The following is a 23,597-nucleotide window of genomic DNA, read 5'->3' as shown; positions in this document are numbered from 1 at the left end:
GTTATGTCAAGAGATCCACATTTCAGTGTCATTCCTTAGAGACGGGAAGTAAAAGGACACGTGCAAACTGGGAATTTTAACAAAAAAAATCTTTATCCATAAAAAATGAAAATCTTCCTTTTCCAAGTCATCCACAGTTTACACGGTAAAACTGTATTGCTCCGTGTCTAGATAATCCGTCCATAGTTTTTTCTAATACAATATACGGCTCGACAGGAAGCAAGCCTTTCAAAGTAAAACTAAACTTCACAATAAAATGGCCCGAACAACTCTTCTTACTGAATATGATAAAAATAAAAAGCAAACTATCATACAAATCACTTAAATATTTTGTATTTATGGCTCCAACACCACTTTTTCCTCTTTAAAAGCCACTGTTAAATGATGTGTGTGTCTGTTTATAACAGCCACCAAGAGAAATCTCTCTACAATTACACTGTCGCGCTGCGCTAAAGGATCCTGTCTATTGCACAATACGCGATTAATTCGAAAAACTCTGCAAATTATTCTTGCACCTTCCGCAACAGGTTGCTGTCGTAAAAATGGACATGGCTACGGCAGACTTCCCTATCTCCTCCGCTTATACAGCCGTGATCTAATCTTGTTTACATGAAATAAGCTTGCTCTCGAGCAGGCTTAAGCTGGCGCACATGTTGCTATGACAACAAGTGCAGGATGTCTTTCGAAGAACCAAACGATCCAAGATCATGCCAAATCGTCAACAATGAAATCCCGCTAACTGAGTTAGCGACGTACGAAGAACGGACCCCAGTTTGCTCCACAAATCAATAACAACACAAGGTGGGAGATTGAAAGTGGAGTCCGTATTAGTAGTGATAACAACAAAACAAGTTATGTTTTCATTCTTGTTTTGACTTCTGAACCCCATTTAATCAAGACTCAATGGTATTTTTTTTAATTTCCTTTGGGATGTTAGTTTTGTAGCCTGTCCATACATAAAATGAAGTGATAGTAAAAAAAAACATACTGTGAAATAAAGTAGAAGAAAAAGGACGAGCCCGTGTTTGATCAGTCCATGTCAAATAAAACGCAAAGCTGCAATATAAAGTAGATAAAACCCTAAAAGGATCTAGAGACAAAAAAACAGCATTGAAACTGTCATTTTGTAACATTTTTGAATGATTTTGGATTTATTTATAGATGTGCTGTTTGCAAATGAAAAAGTTGCACAAAAACAAGATAAATAGATATATACTATTGAAATTAATAGAAAAAATATATACTTTATTACTTTCTAGGGAATCTGATTTTTATCTTTTAGGTTTGGAGGAAAAAAAGTGTTGAAAATCCAACATTTATATGTATATATATGTATATATATATATATATATATATATATATATATATATATATATATATATATATATATATATATATATATATATATATAAGGGCTGGGCAAGTTAACGCGTTAATTTCGCGTTAACTCATTAGACTATTAACGGCGATATTTTCTTTAACGCGCGTTAACGCATGTTGGTCACATGCTTTTATTTTGTGAAGGTCTGTTGCTGCGGTGTAGGGGTTTGAATCAGAACAGTAGGTGGCGATAATGCGGCAATAACCTCGCTGTCAGCCCAGCCTCAGATTCAAAGAGGAAGAAAGGTGCTGGCCGGAAAAAAACACAGCTGACATGCGGAAGGCGGTGTTTCCCGCAGGTACCGCGAGCGAGCTTAGGCGAGCTTAGGCGAGGCGAGGCGGTGAGTTGGCGGCCGGAACAAGTTTTGTGCGGAGCGGAGCGGGGGGGGTCTGCATCGACGCCGTCGGTGAAGTCGCTTCTCGTTTCAAAGTATCCATGTATTTTTGCCTGTTTTCCCCCTGCCATTCACTATATGCGCGCGAGAAAGCAACAACAAAAAACCGCGTGTCAACGTCAAATAAACGCAAGCATATCGAGTTAGCAAGCATTTCAGTTTAAAGTTCTTCCAGCATGGAATATGACAGAAACAAGTTAGTTGGAACCACTGCCAAGTTAAACTTTGGTATTGAACATAAAATGGTAATGCTGCTCCCTGCTGTTACCTCAGAAATTGCCTGTTTTTGGTAGATTTTTTCCCCATAAAGAGAATTCCCTGTCAGTGGCAATAAGCTTTAATTTATTATTATTGCTATTTTTTGTTTTACATGTTTAAGTTGAGCTTTACACTAAATATGTGTTACTGATAAGTGCTACAAATGTTACAACACTTTTGTTCATATGGCAGCAGAACATTAAAATAAAAGTGCTCTTTACACTACTTCTGAATTCATTCTTGGAGTTTGTAAATACAATGCGATTAATCGCGATTAATCGCGATTAATCAGTGCGATTAATCGCGATTAAATATTTTAATCGTTGCCCAGCCCTAATATATATATATATATACAGCTCGTCTTACATGACGTTTTTGATGCTGCCCTTCAAAGATTGGCTTAAAATAATCAAGCTCCACCATATATCAGAGCTCTGATTACCCCGTATGTTCCTAACAGAGCACTTCGCTCTCAGACTGCAGGTCTGCTGGTGGTTCCTAGAGTCTCTAAAAGTAGAATGGGAGGCAGATCCTTTAGCTATCAGGCTCCTCTCCTGTGGAACCAACTCCCAGTTTTGGTCCGTGAGGCAGACACCCTATCTATTTTTAAGACTAATGTTAAAACTTTCCTTTTTGACAAAACTTATAGTTAGAGTGGCTCATACCCTGAGCTATCTCTATAGTTGTGCTGTGATAGGCCTAGGCTGCTGGAGGACATCAGGGTCTAATTTTCTCACTCTACTGATTTCTACTGTTCTTCAGTCTACTGTTCTCCAGATTTGCATTGTATTACATTGAAATGACTGTCGTCATTTCAGCTTTTAACTTTTTGCTCTCTCTCTTTTTCTTCATAGTAGGTACACCTGGTCTGGCGTTCTGTTAACTGTGACATCATCCAGAGAAGACGGCTCACCCGCTACTACCATCTAATGTAGAACAGATTACTAGATCAATGTGTGCTTCTGTGCTTTTTTGTCTCTCTTGTTGTGTCTCTGTTCTGTCTTCTGTAACCCCAGTCGGTCGAGGCAGGTGACCGTTCATACTGAGCCCGGTTCTGCCGGAGGTTTTCCTTCCCGTTAATGGGGAGTTTTTCTTCCCACTGTCGCTTCATGCTTGCTCAGTATGAGGGATTGCAGCAAAGCCATGTACAATGCAGACGACTCTCCCTGTGGCTCTACGGTTCCCCAGGAGTGACTTCTGATTGCTGAATGTGGCATTGCTGTGGTGACTTTGTCAATGCGTACTTAGAGAGTTGCTGCAGAAAGTAGATACATTTAAAACTACAGACGAATAATTGAAATGCATTTTAAAAAAATAGCTTCAGACTGGAGAATTTTGTATTTAAACATGGCTAACATGTCACGGTAGCAGTTTTTGCCTTTTCTTCTATATTAGGTGTTAATAGATGATGTTTTGGGTAAAACAGCCACACACAGGACCAGACTGCCACTCACTTGCTCTGCAGCAGCATGTTGGACTGCCTGAGGAGAGAAACCTCTGGCCTCAGGCTCCTCTCGCTGTTGGTCAGGTTACAGATGTGGCTTCGTAGCTCCTGCTCGCTCTGCCTGCTCGTCTGCAGCTCGCCCTTCAGCCTCCGCAGCTCTGCTTCGAGCCTGACGCCAAACAGAAAAAGCCTTTCAGCACCAATTAGGCCCGGCCCGGTGCACGTAAACAGTAACTCACTTGCTTATTTGTTCAGCGTGGTAGTTCTGCGTCGCCGTGGTGCTCTTGTCCGCTGCGTCCCTGTTGGGGCTGATTGTTTTCGAGCTTGTCCTCTGTTTCTTCTCTGCCCTCCCTGCAGGAGGCGAAGGAGTGTTCGTGCTGCCTCTGCGGGCTTTTGGGGAGGAGCCCTTGGCAGCTCGAGTGGCTTTGCTTCCCTGATCCTCCTGAGGTAGATTTTCTGGGGTCGGGGATGGCTCCGGTCCTCCTTCCCCACTGTGAAGCTGGTCTTTGGACTCAGCCGCAACGTTCTTGGATGCTGATGATGACGACGACGGCGGCGGCGGTGGTTGTGGCGGCCGTCGGTTGGACTCGGCAGACCTCACCTCCTGTGATGCCTTCTCGCTCGCTCTCTCCTCGCTGCGGATCTGCAGGCAGTCGGCGCTGTGCGCGTCGTCGTGCGCCACCACGGCGCCGTTCTGACACTGGTACTGACCCGGCTCGGGCTTGATTTTCCATTTAGAGCCTGGAAAAAAAGACAGGAAGAACAACAACAGCTTTAATAGTCTCCTCTCTGATTTTACACGCAAAAAACAGTCTGTTCATTACGAACGGCTGCGTGTACGAACGTTCGTGTAATGGCTTTTGTTCCTCCGGAGACACATTTGGAAACAAAGCACAAATGATGGGAAATAAAACTGTCAAATCCAATGGTTTATGAAACACAACCTCTTAGGAGTATGATTCTTGAGGAAGAAAGGGGTAATTTGATGAACCATCTGTGCGCCGCTCTTATATCCAGTAGACTACGAACCACGGGTCAAATAAGTGACGCTGGTTGGTAAATGTCCAATGGACAGTGCATTGGACTTCTAATTCAAAGGTTGTGGGTTCGAGTCCCACCAGAATCGTAGCTTTATGGGGGGGGTTGTGGCCGAGTGGCTACAGCAGCACGATTGCACTCAGAGGAGGTTGCAGGTACCCGGTTCCATCCCCAGTGCCAGCACTCTGGGTGTCTGAGCAAGACCCCTTAACCCCAGATTTTCCACACTGCAAAAAAGGAACTAAAAGTAAGTACATTTCTCTTGAAATGAGTGCATTTTTCCTTGATTTGAGCAGGTAAATAAGATTATTTGTCAATGGAATTAGATTTTTGCACTTAAAATAGGAAAAACTCATCTCCATCATCATTTTGTTAAGTGCAGAATATCTAATTATCTTATTTTAGGCGTAGAACTACTAATCCCATTGGCAAATAGTCTTATTTACCTGCTCAAATCAATGAAAAATAGACTAATTTCAAGATTTTTTTACTTACTTTTAGTTGCCTTTTTGCAGTGCATGGCAGCCCACTGCTCCCCAAGGGGATGGGTTAAATGCAGAAAGCAAATTTCATTGTAATGTATGTTTCAGTGACAATAAAGGGGATATTACTATTACTATTACTGTCCATTCATCCATAGGTTTGGGCCTGTTCTCACCGTTCACAGGGCGAGGGATGGAGTCCAGTGTGGGACACACACGGCTAAGAGCAATTTGGAGAGACCAACTGAACCTTCAGACCAGGAAGCCGCAGTACCTGGTGAGAACTCACGCATGCACAGGGCAAACATCCAAACGCAATGCAGAAAGACCCCAGGCTGGGATTTGAATCCAAGGTCTTCTTGCTTAAAGGCAGCAGTGCTACCAGGTTTGCCGCAGCGCAGAGAAAAAAACAAACAAGCTCCATTTGTCTGTTTTCTTCTTGTTAGTGAAAACTGACGCCACAAATTAGTGATATGTAAATTTTCCAACCTTGGACCCATGAACAAAAGTTAAAATATACGTGGAACTTAGTTAATGATTAATATCTTTTTGATAAATTAGTTAAATATTTCCAGCCTGATAACATTTATTCCATTTCTGTCTTATTATGATCCTCATTTGTTGTAGCTCTACATCTCAAATTTGGGGCCTGAACTCATTTTGGGGGACCAAAGCTATAGAAACAACAACACCTGTGGTCACCACACCTGTACGTTTACTCACAGCTCAGACACAGACAGTTAGGAAGAAGCTGGGGCATTAGAAATATTGATTAACCCATTTAACAGGTTAAGGTCCTGGCTGTTTTTAAATATTCTTTCTTAAATCTTCGTCTCGAAGTTCACTGGTCACTGCAGTGGACAGTTTTTCAAAAACGCATTTTTTGTACGGTCTGAAGGTACAAATGTAATCACTCATTTGCCGTCTCACACAAACACACATATGTTCCTGGGTGACGTCCCATTTTTAATTCATAGGCTTTTATATGAGGTTGGGCCATGACAGCTTCAGCTCTTCTTAAGTAAGTCTTTCCACAAGGTTCTGGAGGATCTTTGTGGGAATTTTTGACCGTTCTTCCAGAAGTGCATTTGTGAGGTCAGACGCTGATGTTGGATGAGAAGGCCTGGCCCACAGTTTCTGCTTGAATTCATTCTGAAGGTGTTCCTCTGAGTCCAGGTCACAACTCTTCCACACCAAACTCATCTGGATCTTCATGGACCTGGAGTCCAGTTTGAACAGGATGGGGTCACCCTTAAACTCTTCCCAGCTGGAGTTGGATATTGTCCAGAATACGCTGATATGCATAACGAGTTAATTTCACTGCAACTAATTAAGGGGCCAAGCAGAGCTCCCGAAACACAGCCTGGGACCCTATCTAGGCCCTTCTGCATCAAGCTTTTCACTCAGACTACGTTTACACTGCAGGTCTTAAAGCTCAATTCCGATTTTTTTGTGAAATCTGATTTTTTTTTGCGTGGTCATTCACATTTCCAAATATATGCGACTTGTATGTGATCTCCTGTGTGAACTGAATTCATACAACCTTAAGTGTCCCGCATGCGCAGTAGAGGACGCGATGACGTCTCACGTAGCAAGCGTCCTCAGTGTTTGCGGAAGTAAACAGGAATTATAATGCTGGCGTGCATTTTGCAGTCTTTAATTTCTTTTCTAATAGTGCTCTTCTCATTGTTGTCCGCTATGGGTGTCGTTTTTCTTCCCGCTTCTGCATAGCAGGACGCATAATACTGACGTTTGTCGAGTATCAGTGACGTACAGATGGGATGAATGCGACCTGGCCGTACAGACACAGGTCGGATTTGAAAAGACCAGATACGTATCGGATTTAGGACCACATATCCAAGTGGCCTGGGTCGCATTTGAAAAAATCCGATCTGTGTTGTTCAGACTGTCATAAAAAGATCAGATCCAGGTCGCATATGGGCAAAAAAATCGGAATTGGGTCACTTCAGGCTGCAGTGTGAACGTAGCCTCAGTTATGCAAAGACCTTTCTCCAGGCAAAGTTCAAACCCAGACTCATCCGTGGACTGACAGACAGCGAGGCAACAGTCTGCACAGAGTCTGCACCTCTCTACCACTCCAGTCGACACTTTGCATCGGATTGTTGATAACTTGGATTTTATGTATTGAATGTTTTGTTTTCATGCCTAACACATGGGAAAAAAAATAACCCTGAGGTAAATTATTATCATTTTTACATGAAGGGGGCAATGAATTTAGTCTATATTCAATTTCCCACATGAGCACCAGACATGTTCCTAAACAAGGAAGAGGCGAGATATTTGATAAATGAGGCCAAGAAGAAGGCAGATGTTTGGTAGAGACCCAGCTTTAGCTTTGCACGAAATAAATACTAATAAAGCATTAAAGCAGGGGTGTGAAACATACGGCCCGTGGGCCGGATACGGCCCGCATTTTTTTTTTTTTTTTTTTCCCAGTGTCCTGTCTGGCAATGTGGCAATAAGATGCCACAAAGAGCTCATTAGATTTGACTTTCACAAGTGGACAAGATAAAAGGAAGAGAATGATAAAACAATTATTGAAAAAAAAAACATGTATTTTGTTTAATTGAAAATATGCAGTTCCTATATTGTCCACAAGGGGCGCTGTGTTTTAATTAGCAGATTAAGCTTCAGGTGTGGAAAAATTCAAATCATTTCCCTAATTTTTATCTGTTTGATGTATTTTGTCATGCAGGACAGTGTTTTTAAGTTCCAAAAAATGTGAATAAATGTTTTTCAACATTGTATAATCACTGTGATCAGTTCTTATGCATAATGCACAAGTAAATGTTTAACTGAGCAAAAGTATTGTTGAAATTGCACATACTTGTCTTAAAAACGCTGAGGTTATTCATAATATATTGTGTAAAAGTGAAATTAACTTAATATAAAAATCAACAACAAGTCCACATTTATTAGTTCTATTTAATCTTGCAATGAGTTTACTCCTGTGGCCCTCTTGAGATCAGATTAAGCTGAATGCGGCCCCTCAACCAAAATGAGTTTGACACCCCTGCATTAAAGCTTGATCCTTTATGGTGGAAACACATAATTCACGTGAAAATAAATCAGACAACTAAAACACCAACTCCAGGAAGTGAAGAAAACAATCTCTAAATGTCAAATGAAAAGTCAAAAAAGTCACCGACTGGTTGCAAAGGTGGTGCTGCTGAACGGCTGCTGCAGGGGCCCAGACTTACCGCTGCTGCTGCCATCTGCGCTCGCCTTGGAGTAAACCTGCAGGCCTGGCGGCAGCGAGTGCTGCAGGAGGTGCATGTGAAAGTCATTCTCGCTCTGGACGGCTTTCTGTATGCGCAGCTTAAAAATGTTGGTGAAGTAGCAGGTGGCGTCGAATCCCAGATAAACAACAGGATAGCCAATGCTGAAAATAAATGTAAGAGGGAAAACAATGCAGTTAGAAGAATACACTGTATTCACTGAACACAAGGGAATCTGATGCGACTTCGTACTTAGGCAATAACTGTGTTCTTAACGACTACTGAAGCACCATTTTTCCAAACAGTGCCAAAACAATCCTTTTGCTCTATAGAACCAAACGAAATATCCTGTACAACAATAAAATAATGATTGCCAACCATTTTTATTTAATGTTTTCTAAAAAATGAATGAGACAGAGCCCATCCCATTTACTGGCACCACTAAAGAATAAATATGACACAAAAGTCAATTTTTCTTAGTCAATTTACAAAATAGGAAAGACAAAAGTAATACAAAAACACCAGTGGAAACAAGAGAGAAAAAGATCAGTAATTATAAAACAGGATTGACTGAATATTCATCGGTTGTTAAAAAAAAGGCTCAAAATTAGGTTTAATATGCAATATTTAAATACAAATATAAAATAGAAATTGATTCTCATTGGATATTATTTTATTTTATTATCTTTTTAGACATCCTTGCCTTATTTCCAACCAGGAATTAAGTGCCCTCAGTTAAAATAAACCTACCAAAATGATATACACTTACACTTGTATGCTTTTTAGGGTTACCAAGTCTTCATAACAACCACTAGACACTGTCTATAAACCAACTGTTTGGGTTTTCTCTTGTACCACTACAAATCCAAGTGACATTGGTGGCTAAATGCTACTGACACTTTAAATGGAGATTTGGTCAAATTAAATTAAAGCTCCTTTTAGATCACAGTACGCAATAAACACACAACCGTCTCATCATTCAAATCAATCCGCCAAAAAAAAAAGTGTGCCATGTGAGCTTTTTAGAACAAGTGGGTTGAATTCTGGATACAGCTGGATTTGGCTAAAATGTGCAAAAAAAATTTGAAACAGAAAAGTACCACCCTTTTTCAGGGCGCGTGGCATTGTGAACTTTTGAGATGTCAGTCGTATTTCAACAGAAATCGGATGGCCTTTCCAAAACAAAGCGGATCTCTGGGTCTTTCATTAGGATATGATTCAGTCAAATCATTAAACTGATTCTCTGGATTTAAAATCAACCCTCTTCCATAACCATCCCTGGCTCAAGGCCTAAAACAAAAGAAGAGACCACAGAACAGGACTCTGGTGTTGTCAAAAGAAAGTTGTATAAGCAGGATGTCAATACCTGGGGTCCACTTTTTATATGATAGAAATCCCAATGTGAGCTTTTCCCCACTGGATAAATGTGCCTAAATACAGTTGTGTAGCGTGAAATCGTGCTGCTGCAATAAATGATGAATTTATCCTGAGGCTATTTACACAACTGTACCAGGGTTGCCAATAAATGTAGAGGGCGCTCTGTTATTCTGAAGGTAATTTGTTTATCGGAACAGCATACCAGTGTGCGGCGAAAAGATGAGACAGGTTGGGATGAGAGGTATTAAGATCTTTGAGCCGAAGCGAAGCCTCGGTGTAGACGAGCAGAATCCACAGGGACACCGTCGATATACAGATGCCCTTCTCTGGGAAGAAAAACAGGATTTACTGGAGGCGGCTCAGGAAAACATTAAATAATGCAATTAAGAATGAAACAACATCAAGAAATGACGACTTCTCTTTTGCATTAGCTGATGTGAAATTGGATTGTTTCTCTCGATTGTCGCACAACTCATAATGTGTGACTGTTTTAGGAAATAATGCCAGCTTGCTGTCCGAACTCAAGAAGAGGAGAGTGGAAAAAAACTATGCTAAAAAGCTCCTAAACGTATACTAGCTGCATAGCTTTTAACATTGTTGCAGTTTAAACCCGATTAAAATATCTGATTTGTTATCAGAGAAAAAGGAAAATTTGGCATCAACTGTTTGAGCTTTTCATAAGGTGTTTTTGTAAATAAAGTAATTTTGTACTATTTAAATAAAGATTATATATATTTTGCTAGTAACTGCATTCTAAGACTCAAACCTCTGAAGACAGAAATTCTCTAGACCGTTTTTAAAGTGAAGCAAAACATTTTTTATTTATTTTTACTGTGAATTTATAGTATATACTTCTACTTCTTGAGGAAGGAAGGCAAAACGATTGCCAGATGGATGGGTGACAGATCTCATTTCTTTGATTCATAAGAAAATCTGTTGCTTTAATACAATGTTTTTTATGTATTGAAGCAACGTGTAGCTATTTGCAATGTAAAGAGAAAGAACAAGCATTCTCACCTGTGTGCCATATATAATTGAACAACACGTAGGTGCTCGCCACGAAAAACAGCCAGTGCAAAGGAACAAAAATTAAACAAAAGATGTCCAGCGTGAAGGCAGCACAAACAAAAACAACACAAATAACCTGTGATAAAACAGGAAGAAAAAAAAGTGATTTTTAGTTGATTGCATAAGATTTGCTCCTTTTTTTTTTTTTTTAATATAGCCTTGTTATAGCTGCACAGGTGCAGCCTGGGTTCTTCATTATTGGGGCTACAGTGCAGAATATGAGAGCACACAGCGGGAGTCCTCACCAGCCCGTGGCAGTGAAAAGTGGTGTACACACTCCCGAAGAACAGCCAGCATGGCCACAAATACTCCAGTCTGAATTCAAGGATGAAGTCTGCCAGCAGCACCAGCGTCCACATCACCATAAATTTCAGGAAGGTGTACGCACTGCGAAGACACGTGAGATCCATCAGAAAAATCAGAGGTTTTCCTAAATTCAGCTACACATTTACTAAAACATACTTAATGAATGACCACTGAGGGGGAAAAAAACAAAACAGTCAGCTTCTTTCTGTTTAAGAAATTTCAGCATCACATTAGAGCATTTAAATACAGGGTGGATATCAAAAGCGGACCTGAAACTACAACCGAGCAGCTGCATCTTAACAATACCGTCCATTCCTTCAAGTAGAGGCAACAAAGAACAACGGCTTGTCCCCCCCCCCCCCCCCCCTTGATCATTTTTATTAGGCAGCCAAACACAAGCGGCGCTTTCCGTCCTTTGTTCTGCTCATCCTCAGACTGCCATCACATCACCCCTCTTTGTTTGGTTGCCATGGCAATATTTCATCTGGAGGAGAGAGGGAGCACCACAGCATCCTCCTGCTGCTGCTGCTGCTGCTCCACGCAAGTCTCTTTTCAAAGTGTGTTTAAAAAGTATAAGAAAAATGCATACGTTTCACAATATGAACCTAGAAAATTTGATTAGTTCATTCAGCATTCCGAAATAGCTTTTTTAAATTTAATTTAGATTTTTTTTATATATTGCCCATTGATGGGTGGTGTGTACTCATGCATTAGATACCGGAATCCTTTTATTGCCAATGATTGGTGACTGGCAAGTCTTAGAAATATAATTTTTCTTTTCCCCCTACTTAAGTGTGTTAAAAATAAGAACTCAAACCATTTTTGGTCTATAAACACATCAATACACAACAGGTTCATTGACTCACTCAAAAAAACATATATATTTATATATAAATGTTTTAAAACAGTTAACATTTGTAATTGAATATAAACTTTTTGTATTTCTTTTTTTTTATTGGAGGCTTCTTCAGTCAAAAACTTTTATGTAAATTATGTATTGACTGTTAAACAGTGATTATCCATATCGAAGATCTTTAATTACAGATATTTAACGCCATGTTTGTGGCATTTACACATGACCTAGCATGTTTACATAATATAAACATTAGCACATTTTAATGTACTAATTACAGGTTATATTACGACTGTGAAAAATGCCCACATTCTTTAGTAATATTTCTGTTTGTACTTAATTTGGTTTAGGTGTTTACTTTAATTGTATGAAGGTAACACACAAAGTAATTTCCCAGAGTAAATGCTGTTTTTTTCTATACTATTGCACTTTATCAAGTAGGGCATTTAAATCATGGACTGTTTTTTTATTATTATTTTATTTCTTTTATGTGCATTGTTTGAAAGTACCTCATTAACTTCAAACTGACGTTGTTTTAGTTCAAAATAATATGTTATTATATCACATGACTTTATCTTGTACAGGTCTATTGTAATATAATGCTGATATGATTTCATTTATGCATTAGAAATATCCTTATTTTATGTGTTTTTTTTACTGTTATTTACTATGTTATTTGGATGTTTTCTTCCAAGGCAACCAACCATGCAGACTACTCCACACAATGAGAGTGAGAACAAGCAAAAGAAAACAACTCAACGTTTGAAGATTTATAAATGAACTAAGAAATAATGATTATAAATTATTATAATCTTTTTTTTCTTTCTTTTTTTCTGGAAACCATTTCTAATGTCACATTTTAGCCCGACACAGCAACGCACACATCAAAACACGGATAAATGAGACGGTGTGGTGAAGGTAAGGCGCCTGGATGGGGAAGCAGGCCGACATGAACTGTTTTCTTTCTCTGTAAACAATGCAGGCTGGAGTTAACAGCCTCTCCCGGCGCCTGTTTTCAATTCAGCAGCAGAGGCTGCAGTTAATTCAGCTCCAGGCTGGCTCAATAAACAATAAATAAAATTAAATAAAGATGCGACACGCGGATGGAGACACAAGATGCGAGGCGGAGCAGGTGAGCAGGCGGACTGACGACGGCTCAGATTCACACAAAGACGGAGACGGAGCGCCGCAACAAAAGCAGCGGCCGCTCGGCTCGGCTCAGCTCGGCTCGGCTCGGCTACCTCTCAGACAGCTTCTCCGTGATTTTCAGTCTTCTCGTCTTCCGGAGCCTGTTCGCGTCCACATAGCGTTTCTTCATCTTATGGCTTCTGCTCCCTCCGTGCTGGTGTCCGACGCCGCGGCTACAGCAGCGGCGGCAGCGGCCAGGGCGGAGAAAAGAGGTCCAGAAATAAGCGCAAGAAAAAACAAAAAAAACAAAAAAATTCCCCCAGCCCAAGGTATCCCTCCCCTCTGCGCGTTGGGATGGAGGATGAGGCTGCTCACCCTCCAACCTGCGATGAGGTCTGGTGATCGTCTGCGCCTGCGCAGTGTTGGGGTGCACCTACAAGTGTGTGTCACAGGAGGGGAGCAGATCAACAGAAAGCACGCAGGAAGCAGCTCTGTTGCATTTAACCTCGCGTAATGCAGCCCTTCACTGAATGCATGGTGTAAAATGAAATAGGAATTATTGCACAATTGAAAAGTTATGCAACTTCGTAAGAAATAAAAACTGATGCATGGTATAAAATTGTTTCGCATAAATACATGCAAGGAGACAAACTAAGTATATAGATGGAGCATCCCTGTGAGTATTAAAAAAAACACAGAAAAACAGCAGAGGGGATCAGAGATAAACCTGGGGAAAAGTCTAATGCAAGGTTTGGTTGGGTTATCAACAACATCCCAAGCTTTGAGCAGCTCAAAGAACTGTTTTGGTGCATCATCCAAAAAGGACAAAAGCATGACACAACTGCAAACCTTAGACATGAGCAGACAGGCATTAATCAGAGAACCAGGCTAGGCCTTGATTGTACCTCGGGATCAGCGGCAGAGATCCACAGTTTAAGTGGGAGTATATGTTGAAAGGGCACCAACCATCCACGCTACGAGTCTCGCCTTGAGAAAGAAGGGCTGAAAGAAAACCTGTGAGCGGTGGGAACATGTGAAAGAAGGCCCTCAAGCCAGACGAGACTAACGACGTATGTTTTTGACCGACATGCTAAACCAGGGGTGTCAAACTCATTTTGGTTGAGGGGCCGCATACAGCTTAATCGGATCTCAAGAGGGCCACACGAATAAACTGATTGCAAGATTAAATAGAACTAATAAAAGTGGACTTGTTGATTTTTATATTAAATTAATTTCACTATTACACAATTTATTATGAATAACCTCAGCGTTTTTAAGAAAAGTATGTGCAATTTCAACAATACTTTTATACAGTTTTATTTACTTAATGCATTGGATGATCACAGTGATTGTACATTGTTAAAATACATATATTCAAAATTTTTGGAACTTAAAAACATTGTCCTGCATGACAAAATACATCAAACAAATGAAAATTAAGGAATGATTTAAAATCAATTTTCCACATCTGAAGCTCAGTGGTACCATCTGCTGATTAAAACACAGCGCCCCTCGTGGACAATATAGGAACCGCAGATTTTCAATAATTGTTTTATCATTCTCTTCCTTTTATCTCCTCTTTCTTTCACCTTTTCTCTTTTCTTCTTGTTCGTCCTTTCCTTTCCTACTTTCCCATTGTAGTGTCAATATCATTTGAGATATTCCCCGCATAAATCATAATAAAATTATTCACATTCATAAATCAAGCGGAGCACTATGGCAAAAGCAGTACTGCTCCACTTGTGAAACTCAAATCTGATGAGCGCTTTTTGGCATTAAGACAACAATTCTTATTGCCACATTGCCAGACAGGACACTGCAAAAAAAAAAAAAAAAAAAAAACGCCCCGCGGGCCTTATGTTTGACACCCCTGTGCTAAACGCTCCGTGTCTGGCAGACTACTAACACGGCACATCGCTCTGAAAACACTAACCCCACAGGGAAACATGGTAGTGGCAGCATCATGCCGCGAGACGTCGCTTTGGACGGACAGCAAAGCCAATTTGAGACGTTTGAAAGCTGAACAAAGTAAAATATAGGTTCATCCTGGAAGAGAACCAGTCTGTGCTTTGAGCTGGAGTGGGTGTGTGACTTTGTGTTGCTCTGTCATATAAGTTTAAATCAAAGCCCCTTGGCGCACAGCGGTCACTACAGTAAGCCATTTAACAGTCATTTTCTTCTAAATGCAATGTTTTTGTTTTATGGTGGAAGTGCATATCAGCAGTTAGAATGCTCTCTGCTGTTTCCTTTAGTGGTTAGTAACTACAGATGTTCCTCCTTTGAATGTAAAGTGGCCGACAGTACTGCACTTCCAGGCCACCTTATGACAGAGACACACGTGTTGACCCCTGCTGGGATATCCTGACAATTCCTCGTTTCTAGGGATACCTTTAATCAGGGGCGTCAAACACATCATGCAGTCATTAAAAAGGACGGCTGCACGTGTATAGATGATACTTTTGATTTCATAATTTCATTTCAGTTCACATAGAAATAAAAAAAAATGCACAGCAACATAAAAGTAGCACCCTTAGGCCCAGTTTACACAATTTACAGGCAAGAAAAGTGCTATTGGGGAGAGTTACACTTTAAAATTATCATCATTCTGCATCACCTTTTTCTCTTTTTGGACATTTCTGGGTTTTTCCAAAAAAGTTGGATGACCATGACCCGGATGACTGAGAATCTTCAACAGGACATTTCTGTCTTGTTTTAATCTGTTGTGGGAAAACTGACATCTAGTGGCGCAATGCTGTTACTACACAATTAAAAAAAATCAACATTCACCACAGGAGGCACAATTTTAACCACTTTATGCTGATGGAGTTTACAGCTCGATCCTCCAACACTACAAGGAGATTACATCAGCAGTCTTGTCATGATTCAGGTGACCAAGTACTTCACTCACACCAAGCAATAGCTTCTAACAACCCAGGACAGTGGCGGGTGGGTCATTGATTTGCATCTGACTGAGAACCCACCTAGGAGGATTGGCCTCCATATCCTTATAAACAGCAGCGTACCAACTACAGGTTGCTAAATTGCGAGCCATGAAAATTGACAAAGACTCCTGGATAGGTGTCGAAACGTTTTCAGAAAGATTTAAGCCTGTTTGCTGTTCAAATAAGTCAGAAATTGCAGTTAACTTTGTCTAAAACAGTAGAAGCCATGCATTGATAAATATATTTCCAATATAAGTCCTTTTGGTTAATTCACCTTTTATTATGACTATTAGGGTTGCAGTTTCGTTCATTTTGGGTATACCTAAAAAATTTGTTTTAAAAAAAATATATATATATACATTTTTGTGCTGATTAGGTCAGTTTTGTGTTTGTAAAAGTATAATTTCGTCATATCTTTAGACCAGAAGTGCAACAAAGAATAGGATAAACTACAGTCCAGGAAATTCCCTCCAACTCTAGTGATGATAGGGATAGCTATGATGAGTGGCTTCTAGAGAATAATAGAGATATTTAGGAGATAAGGGTGATGAAATAGTGATGAAATCCCAAGCTCACCCAGGCCAAAAATACAAACAGATGCCGCAACACTGCAGGCACATGCAAGACAAAATATATCTGCATGCTGTGCTGCTGTGCCGTGTGGCACTGTGCCCTGGATGCTTTACCAACTTTCACGTAATATAGGATTGATAAACTGAGCATATACAAAAGTTCAATAAAAAACAAAATCCACAGGGGTAGAAACGTTTTGGAGTTGCCGATGTTCAGTAATTCAGTGACTGTCAGTTCTGGTTGCTGAAAACATATTGATGGTGCAGTAACATAGTACTACCAGTCCTACATATGGAAACTCAGTAACATGTTTGTTCTTTTTAGACATGCTTTGATACTTTCATTTCGCTGAGATGGGGGATTAATTGCAATCTGCTGTTTATTTTCTTATTTAGGCCTAAAAAATAGGACTATAGAAGGTTAAAGAGTATAAAAGTATGTTAAGGTGTTTTTCAAAGCATACAATGAAATAAGGTGGCCTGGATTGATGATAATACTGAGTTTCTTTTATTCTTCCATTAAAGTTATATTGAATGCTTAAGCACATATAGTCTGCTGTGGTGGACTACATGTGTTCTAATATTTATTTTTTCTTGAATCAGGATTTCATAAGTCTTGCATCAGAAGGTTTGAAGTTCTTACATGAAATATATTTAAAAAAATCCAGAGGTATGAATAGATTTTAAAATGCAATTTACCATATCATCTTTGATATTTTTTTTGTTTGTTTGGTTAGTCCTAACTCATTGCTGCGGTAGTTTAAACTTTTTAGAAGAGTACAAACCTCCGTTAGAGTATTACTAAATGCAAACATTCTCCACCTGTTATGTGACATACAGTACCTACATGTCCTCTCTAATTCAACTCAAAAATTAGCATGAGCTAATTAATCTTTTTGGGGGGAATTATGAACAGTAAAATACAAGCAGTGTGATTGCATGGTTATTTATGTTTTGCACATCCTTAAACTAATATGTAGTAAAAGTTGGTTTAATTTCACCATCAGTCTTCTTTAGCCACTTTGCAAAAAGCTTTCTAAATCTTTCAGATTGTGATTACGTCTCGTTCTTTCACCTTGATGAAACTCCCACCACCATTTGAACAAAAGTAACTCAAGATAATCATGTTGCTACCTCCATGTTTTACTGGGTTTGCACACTTTTGTTTCTGTGCCAAATACCCTCAGCAATCACGGTCCAAAAAGTTCATCTTTGGTTTCATTCGACCACAATAAAACCTCCCACGAGGTTTTGGTCGATTTTAGCCAGGTCTAGACGACATCGTTGTCACCAGTGAGAGGCAGAAGTTCCTGCAGCTCCTTAGGATTTTAGCTTAGCTGAGAAAATATGGTCAAAAGTCTTCCATATTTCTCAAAGACATAAGAAGGTTTTCCAGCACAAACAGCTCATTATTGTGCCACCATCTGCAGTTCAAAGACAGGCTTTGAAATGTTTTCCCAATGCATGGAAAACTGTTGATTAGGACTAAATAAAAATAGTAGGAAAACGTGTATGGCAGCCAATTTAAGAACCTCAAACAGTATTGTGACCTTGGGTAAGCGTCCAGGGCGCGGCCCACCTCTTACATATTGACTGCTGATTGACTCTGGCATGTTTGAGGATATTAATAAACTCATTATCAATGTTATGTTTGGATATCATATTTGTTTAGGTTTCGCCTCAATATCAAGGTAAAGAAACATACCATGGGTATTTCACAGGTGTAGTGTTATCTGCTTTTTGGTTGTTGTCTTAAAAACCGGAATAGTCTTGAATTTCTGTATTTAGTTATCACAGCCCAACAAATATAAAAGTCCCCTCTGCAGGTCTCCAGCGTGGACAATCCTGAAGTTAACCACAACCATGGGTTCTCTTTACCTCCTGTGCATCCTTGGTCTTACAGCTGCCCTGCAGGTGCCTGGCACCTTGGCAGATGATCAGCCATCTGAGGTAAGCAAAATAGGATACTACTATTCAATTAAAGTTTCTTTAAGCATTCTACATTATTATTAACTCTTCCAAGTTTAATTGTTTTTCTCTTGTCTTCTCTTGTCTCTGAAAATTGTATCTGCAGGAGGGTGAGTATTACCGCTATCGCTAAAGTCGTATTCCTCGAAATTTGCGGTTTAGTTCATCTTGTTTTCTTTTGTTTGTTGTTGTTGTTTTTTATTTTTTTATTTTTATTGTTTGGCTTGTTTTGTTTAGGAGTCGTGTGGACAACTTTGACTGAGCAGAATGAGATCGTGAATAAGCATAATACACTGAGGAGGGGTGTCCAACCTACTGCCAGCAACATGTTGAAAATGGTAAAAAAAAAAAAAAACGCAGAAAACAAAATAATTCATTCATTAATTGTTTACCAGAATATAGTGTTTAACAAAGAAAAACTACTACTTCTGAATATTGAGTTTACTTTCTGAAACTGTTATGACAAAGAGTAGTTTATTATCGTTTCAGTCAGTGGTGATTTCTGATATACCAGACAAGTATCGGGTCATAATATATAACTTTTATGATAATATCTGTCTGTCATGCCATGAACAAGTATTTTGTTGAACAGAAGTCCTTTGGTTGCTGCTGAGAATATAGAAACTAGATTATGGGATTTTTGTGTGACTGTGCTGCATTGTGTTCCACATTGTGACTCTCCAGGGTCTCAGTAATGTGAGAACCAACAGTAGCTATAGTAATAGTAGATGTTCTGGGAGTACCGTTGTCTTTATTATCATTACTGCATTTTTTCCATCAGTATTTCTGTCCTCTAATATTGGTCTTATATTACAATTTGTACCAACTGTCCCTTGATAACTGTAGGAAATTATAAATTTTTATCATTCTGTTATATCAGCGATAAAACACACCAGGAAGAGCTGGGGCTCTGAATGTTATGCTGATTTTATTTCTGCTCTCTTTCTTCTCCTCCATACAGAGATGGAACAATGAGGCAGGATCCAATGCTGCCAAGTGGGCCGCCAAGTGCACCATGAGCCACAGCCCTGCGAGCGCCAGAGTCATCAGCAGTAAGATCATTGTCACACAGACATCTTTACATGCGAGACTTGCATATGTGTAAAATTTGTAAAAATCCTTTTTTTTCCCTTTTGAGAATTTGATTTCAGGCATTTGAAGCCAACCATTACTTTTACTGAAACCTTAATTCTTCCAAAATAGTTTTTTAAACACATATATGGAGAAATACAGAAAATAGGAGGCAATAAAAAAATCCTGATGGTTTTTTTTTTTGTTTTTATTACTTTGTTGTTGTTGTTTTTTTTAAAGTACAACACCTTTAACTTAAAATTCATTATTTACTGTTTAATATGATTTGTTCCCATGATCAAAAACACATGTGGTCTTTAGTAAGACAGCAGGGAGTCAAAAAATCCAGCTGGAAAAGTTAAATAATTAAACGTTGCAAACTTGCAGTCTTTTGAAATCAAGACAGAAAGGGAAGCAGATTAAGGAAAGGTTAACAATATATGACTTGAGGATTTCCCAAGGGAGGCATGTCCAAGATTTTTTGTGCCCCCCCCCCCCCTCACCCCTCCCCCAACTGCATCCCAATGAAGCTTTTGTCCACCAGCACAGATAGCTGATGCAGATGGAAACTTTTTATTTTTAATTAGGGCAAAATTATTACAGGTTAAGCTCTTATAACTTAAAATGTTAGATACAACACAAGGTATTCATATTTTAATAACCACAATTTTTGCATTATATTTAATCTCATAGTAAATAGGATTATATCTATCTGAGGACTTTAACTCAAATGCAAACGTTTGTGGATTAAAACCTGTCTTGAATTCATTTAATAAAATTAGCTAAATACAGCAAGTGTTTTCAAAGAAATGCTGGCATAAATCCTGTTCTTTATTTTGTTAAAATTATTTGCACAATGGGTGACCACCTTTTAAAAAAGCAAATGAATAAAACCTGTTTTTGAACTTTGGGTTGACAGTTATTTACACATCCCATTACTTCAGAACATCTGACCATTTTTTAAATTAAAATTAGCATATTTTGTAGAGCAGGTAAAAAAAAAAATCACAATATAATTTTTGTTTTGTTTTTTTCTTTTTTTTCCCATTTTTTTTTTACCCTCAAGTACTTTTGACTTGAAAGTTTCGGCCTACCTGCCGAAAAGTTTGAACACCCTGTCCTAAGGTGTTATAATAACAAAACCATAACATTTCTACTTTATATTTTCAGTAGCATTCTTTTATAAAAATGAATAATAGAGAAAAATGTTCGACCACCACACTGATCAACAAGTTTATAATTTCAGTTAAATACCCTAATTTTGAAATAGAAGTTAAAGAATAGGTAAAAATCTGTGCAATGGGTGACTTACTTATTAACCTTAGTAGCAAGAAATGTATTTATTGATGTTAAAACAACTGTGCACGGTGGCAAATTATGATTAATAACTTTAATCTTAGAAATAAAGTTATTATTAATAACTTTAATCTTAGAATCTTGGATTTATTTTTACCCCTTTCATTGATTTTTACAGATTTGAACTTGTGATAAAACAGCCTCATGTCCTCAAAAAGAAAACTTTTGGAGGGAATGATAATTTTGTTAGTGAGGAGTACATTTATGAAACGTGGTCATATTAATTTGACCTACTGTTCGGCTGCAGCCAGCGGCTGCGGGGAGAATCTCTACATGGCCAGCTGGAAGAACTCCTGGTCCAACGCCATCCAGAGCTGGTACAACGAGGTGAAGGACTTCCGCTACGGAGTCGGATCTGTCAATGGAGGCGTGGTGGGACATTATACCCAGGTGCACATTTTGGTTCTTTCTGATTACTTCACAGGCAAAACAGATCCCTGCCTGCTTGAAAAAACACTGAACGGCTTTTTCCACAGGTTGTTTGGCACAACTCAAACCAGATTGGCTGCGCTATGGCCTACTGCCCCAACTCCCAATACAAGTACTTCTACGTCTGCCACTACTGCCCACCGTAAGCACTACACAATAAAGATTTCTCTCTCTTTTTTTTTTAAATGCATGCTGTCTCACTTTAAAACAAACTACAGAATGATCAATATTTTTTATCATATAACATTTCCTGGAAGAATTTGCTAGAAACTGTCAATCCATCTGAGACAGGATGGGTTACTTAGCGGAACAAAATCTTAAATGATTTGGTTTTTAAAGGAATGTTCAAGTGTGCGCACATTCACATTAAAGGGGACATACAATGCTTTTCAGTTCTTCCTTTTCACATTGAAATCATTCAGTTGTGGTCTATATAAAGAAGAACTGCAAAGCTTTGGTCTGAATTCCTCACTTATTTACTCCCACATTCCTTCTTTGTACCCCTCTTCTGAGGTGTGTCTGAGAGCAACTTGTTTCTGTGCTGTCTCTTTAAATTTAAAGGAGGCTCTTCACACCTCCTGGCCTCTCCAGGTAGCAGGGCGTTTCATTTCACCTCCTTCGGCCATTTTGGTAGTATGCTGGAGGACGGCGTAATGAACAACCGATGACTTATCCACTTATAGCTACGTCAAAATAGCTACAAAATAATAAAAATGGCGGATTTGCAAAATGGGTAAGCCGGACCTCCATGACATTGTTTAGCAGTTCCGCAGCAAATACTGTGACGTAATTGTCGAAAAAACACAATAGAAAACAGAGATAATGAAACAGATGGAAAAATATGACCTTAAAAAGAACATACAGATATCTACGTAGCTCCTGGACAGACTGCATTAACATTTCCTGCACTCCAAGAGACAACAAAATTATATTTAATGGCTAAAACAAGTGGATTTTGGATTATATGTCCCCTTTAACTCAGGAGAAAAGGCAGAAATCTCTTTTTTCTGCACATGACTTTCTGCTCATTAAATAGCAATACAAACATTTTTACCTTCTAAATGGATACAGGTGATATCTGTGAGATGATATTGAGAGTAAAATGCTGCTGTGGCTTTAATATCTGATGCCTGCATTACAGAGGAAACTACCAGCTGGCTCGGCCCTACAAGTCAGGGCCGTCCTGCTCTGACTGCCCCGGCGCTTGTGACAACAAACTCTGCAGTAAGTGCAAAAACATACAAGGATGTTGTCTTTCATGCCTTTTTACCCTCCACAGCTAGAACATTTTAGAAAGGGAAACATTAACTATCCTCCATTAATAAAATTTTTGCGTAGTTTATAAAATCACAAGGATGGAAATCATCTCATTCTTGAATGTTGGGAAATAATTTTTGTATGTTTGAGAAAAAACGAAAATATTGTCGTTCATAGAAGGACAAACTAACAACATATTAATCCTAAATATTAATAGAATGAGACTTGCAAAAAAAAAGTAAGGCCATTAAAAGTCAGAAAAAATATATACAGAAGTATTTGCACAAAACTTCAATCTGACCCAAGCTCTCCTAAAAATTTTATTTAGTCAATAATATGAAAGTTGAGCAGATTACAGTGGTAATTTACAGTGTTCATCCTATTTTATTTTTATTTTTTATTTTTTTTTACATTTAGTCATTTGTATTTTATTTAGGATTTTCAATGATGGATAAACATTAATGATTGCAATATTTATATTTTTACGCTTAGACTCAATCATACGAATGCAGCCTTTATTTAAAAATGAGGTGACGTCATGGTGGTGCAAGTTGAAGGTCGTGCCTATGTAACATTACAGGAAGAACATGCAAAATGTTACTGCTGTTTCCCTTTTTTATTCTGTTTTGACTGGTATTTGGGATTTAAATAAAGCCATTGCTCAGAGAGCAGAGAGTAATACTGTAATGGCTGCTGTACATGAACAAGAACATGTAATATGTAAAGTCAGAAGTAATGGATTGCTTTATAAATCGATGAGGGGGAGTTCAATATTCTATAGTTTGGTGAGGCACTTAACTTTTTTTTCTTTTCTTTGTATTTTTTTTTTTTTCATTTGTTTGTTCTTCAGACAAGATTTAAGGACAACTACAGCAGCTGTCCTGAGCTGAAGCAGCAGTGGTGCTGCAACCACAGCGATTTGTTGGGCTCTTGTTGTCCCGCCTCCTGCAGATGCACCAATCAGAGCGTCTAAATTTCACACATGTGCTCTGACTCAACCTGTCAGTTTCAATAAAGACAGCCTCTGCATACAT

At 38.9% G+C, this 23,597-nt stretch overlaps 2 protein-coding genes across 3 annotated transcripts in view; one reads left to right on the top strand and one right to left on the bottom strand.

The window, feature by feature from the left end:
- Positions 1-13,375, bottom strand: part of si:dkey-12h9.6 (macoilin-1) — a 25,573-nt gene extending 12,198 nt beyond the window's left edge. The window contains exons 1-7 of one of the 2 annotated variants that reach the window (XR_001166465.3): positions 13,082-13,254; positions 10,927-11,068; positions 10,631-10,757; positions 9,816-9,939; positions 8,219-8,400; positions 3,717-4,218; positions 3,488-3,646 (exon numbers count right to left, since the gene is read on the bottom strand). Coding sequence is in view for 1 of the 2 variants with exons in the window: in XM_021319769.2 (XP_021175444.2) it covers positions 3,488-3,646; positions 3,717-4,218; positions 8,219-8,400; positions 9,816-9,939; positions 10,631-10,757; positions 10,927-11,068; positions 13,082-13,158 (1,313 nt within the window). In the remaining variant the exon portion in view is untranslated. Of the gene's footprint in view, positions 1-3,487; positions 3,647-3,716; positions 4,219-8,218; positions 8,401-9,815; positions 9,940-10,630; positions 10,758-10,926; positions 11,069-13,081 lie in introns of both variants that reach the window. The other variant, XM_021319769.2, reaches the window with a different exon arrangement.
- Positions 12,939-23,597, top strand: LOC105930697 (cysteine-rich venom protein TEL1-like). Its single transcript, XM_036147309.1, has 9 exons — positions 12,939-12,972; positions 18,309-18,432; positions 18,557-18,560; positions 18,688-18,788; positions 19,412-19,502; positions 21,125-21,267; positions 21,354-21,448; positions 22,448-22,530; positions 23,414-23,597. Exons 1-9 carry the CDS (start codon positions 12,944-12,946, stop codon positions 23,422-23,424), a joined length of 681 nt encoding a protein of 226 aa, XP_036003202.1. The 5' UTR covers positions 12,939-12,943; the 3' UTR covers positions 23,425-23,597.

This window comes from Fundulus heteroclitus, chromosome 15, assembly GCF_011125445.2.
Source record: "Fundulus heteroclitus isolate FHET01 chromosome 15, MU-UCD_Fhet_4.1, whole genome shotgun sequence".
Lineage (NCBI taxonomy): Eukaryota > Metazoa > Chordata > Actinopteri > Cyprinodontiformes > Fundulidae > Fundulus > Fundulus heteroclitus.
Note: the sequence above shows the minus strand (reverse complement) of the source record. Positions and strands in the feature narration are given on the sequence as shown.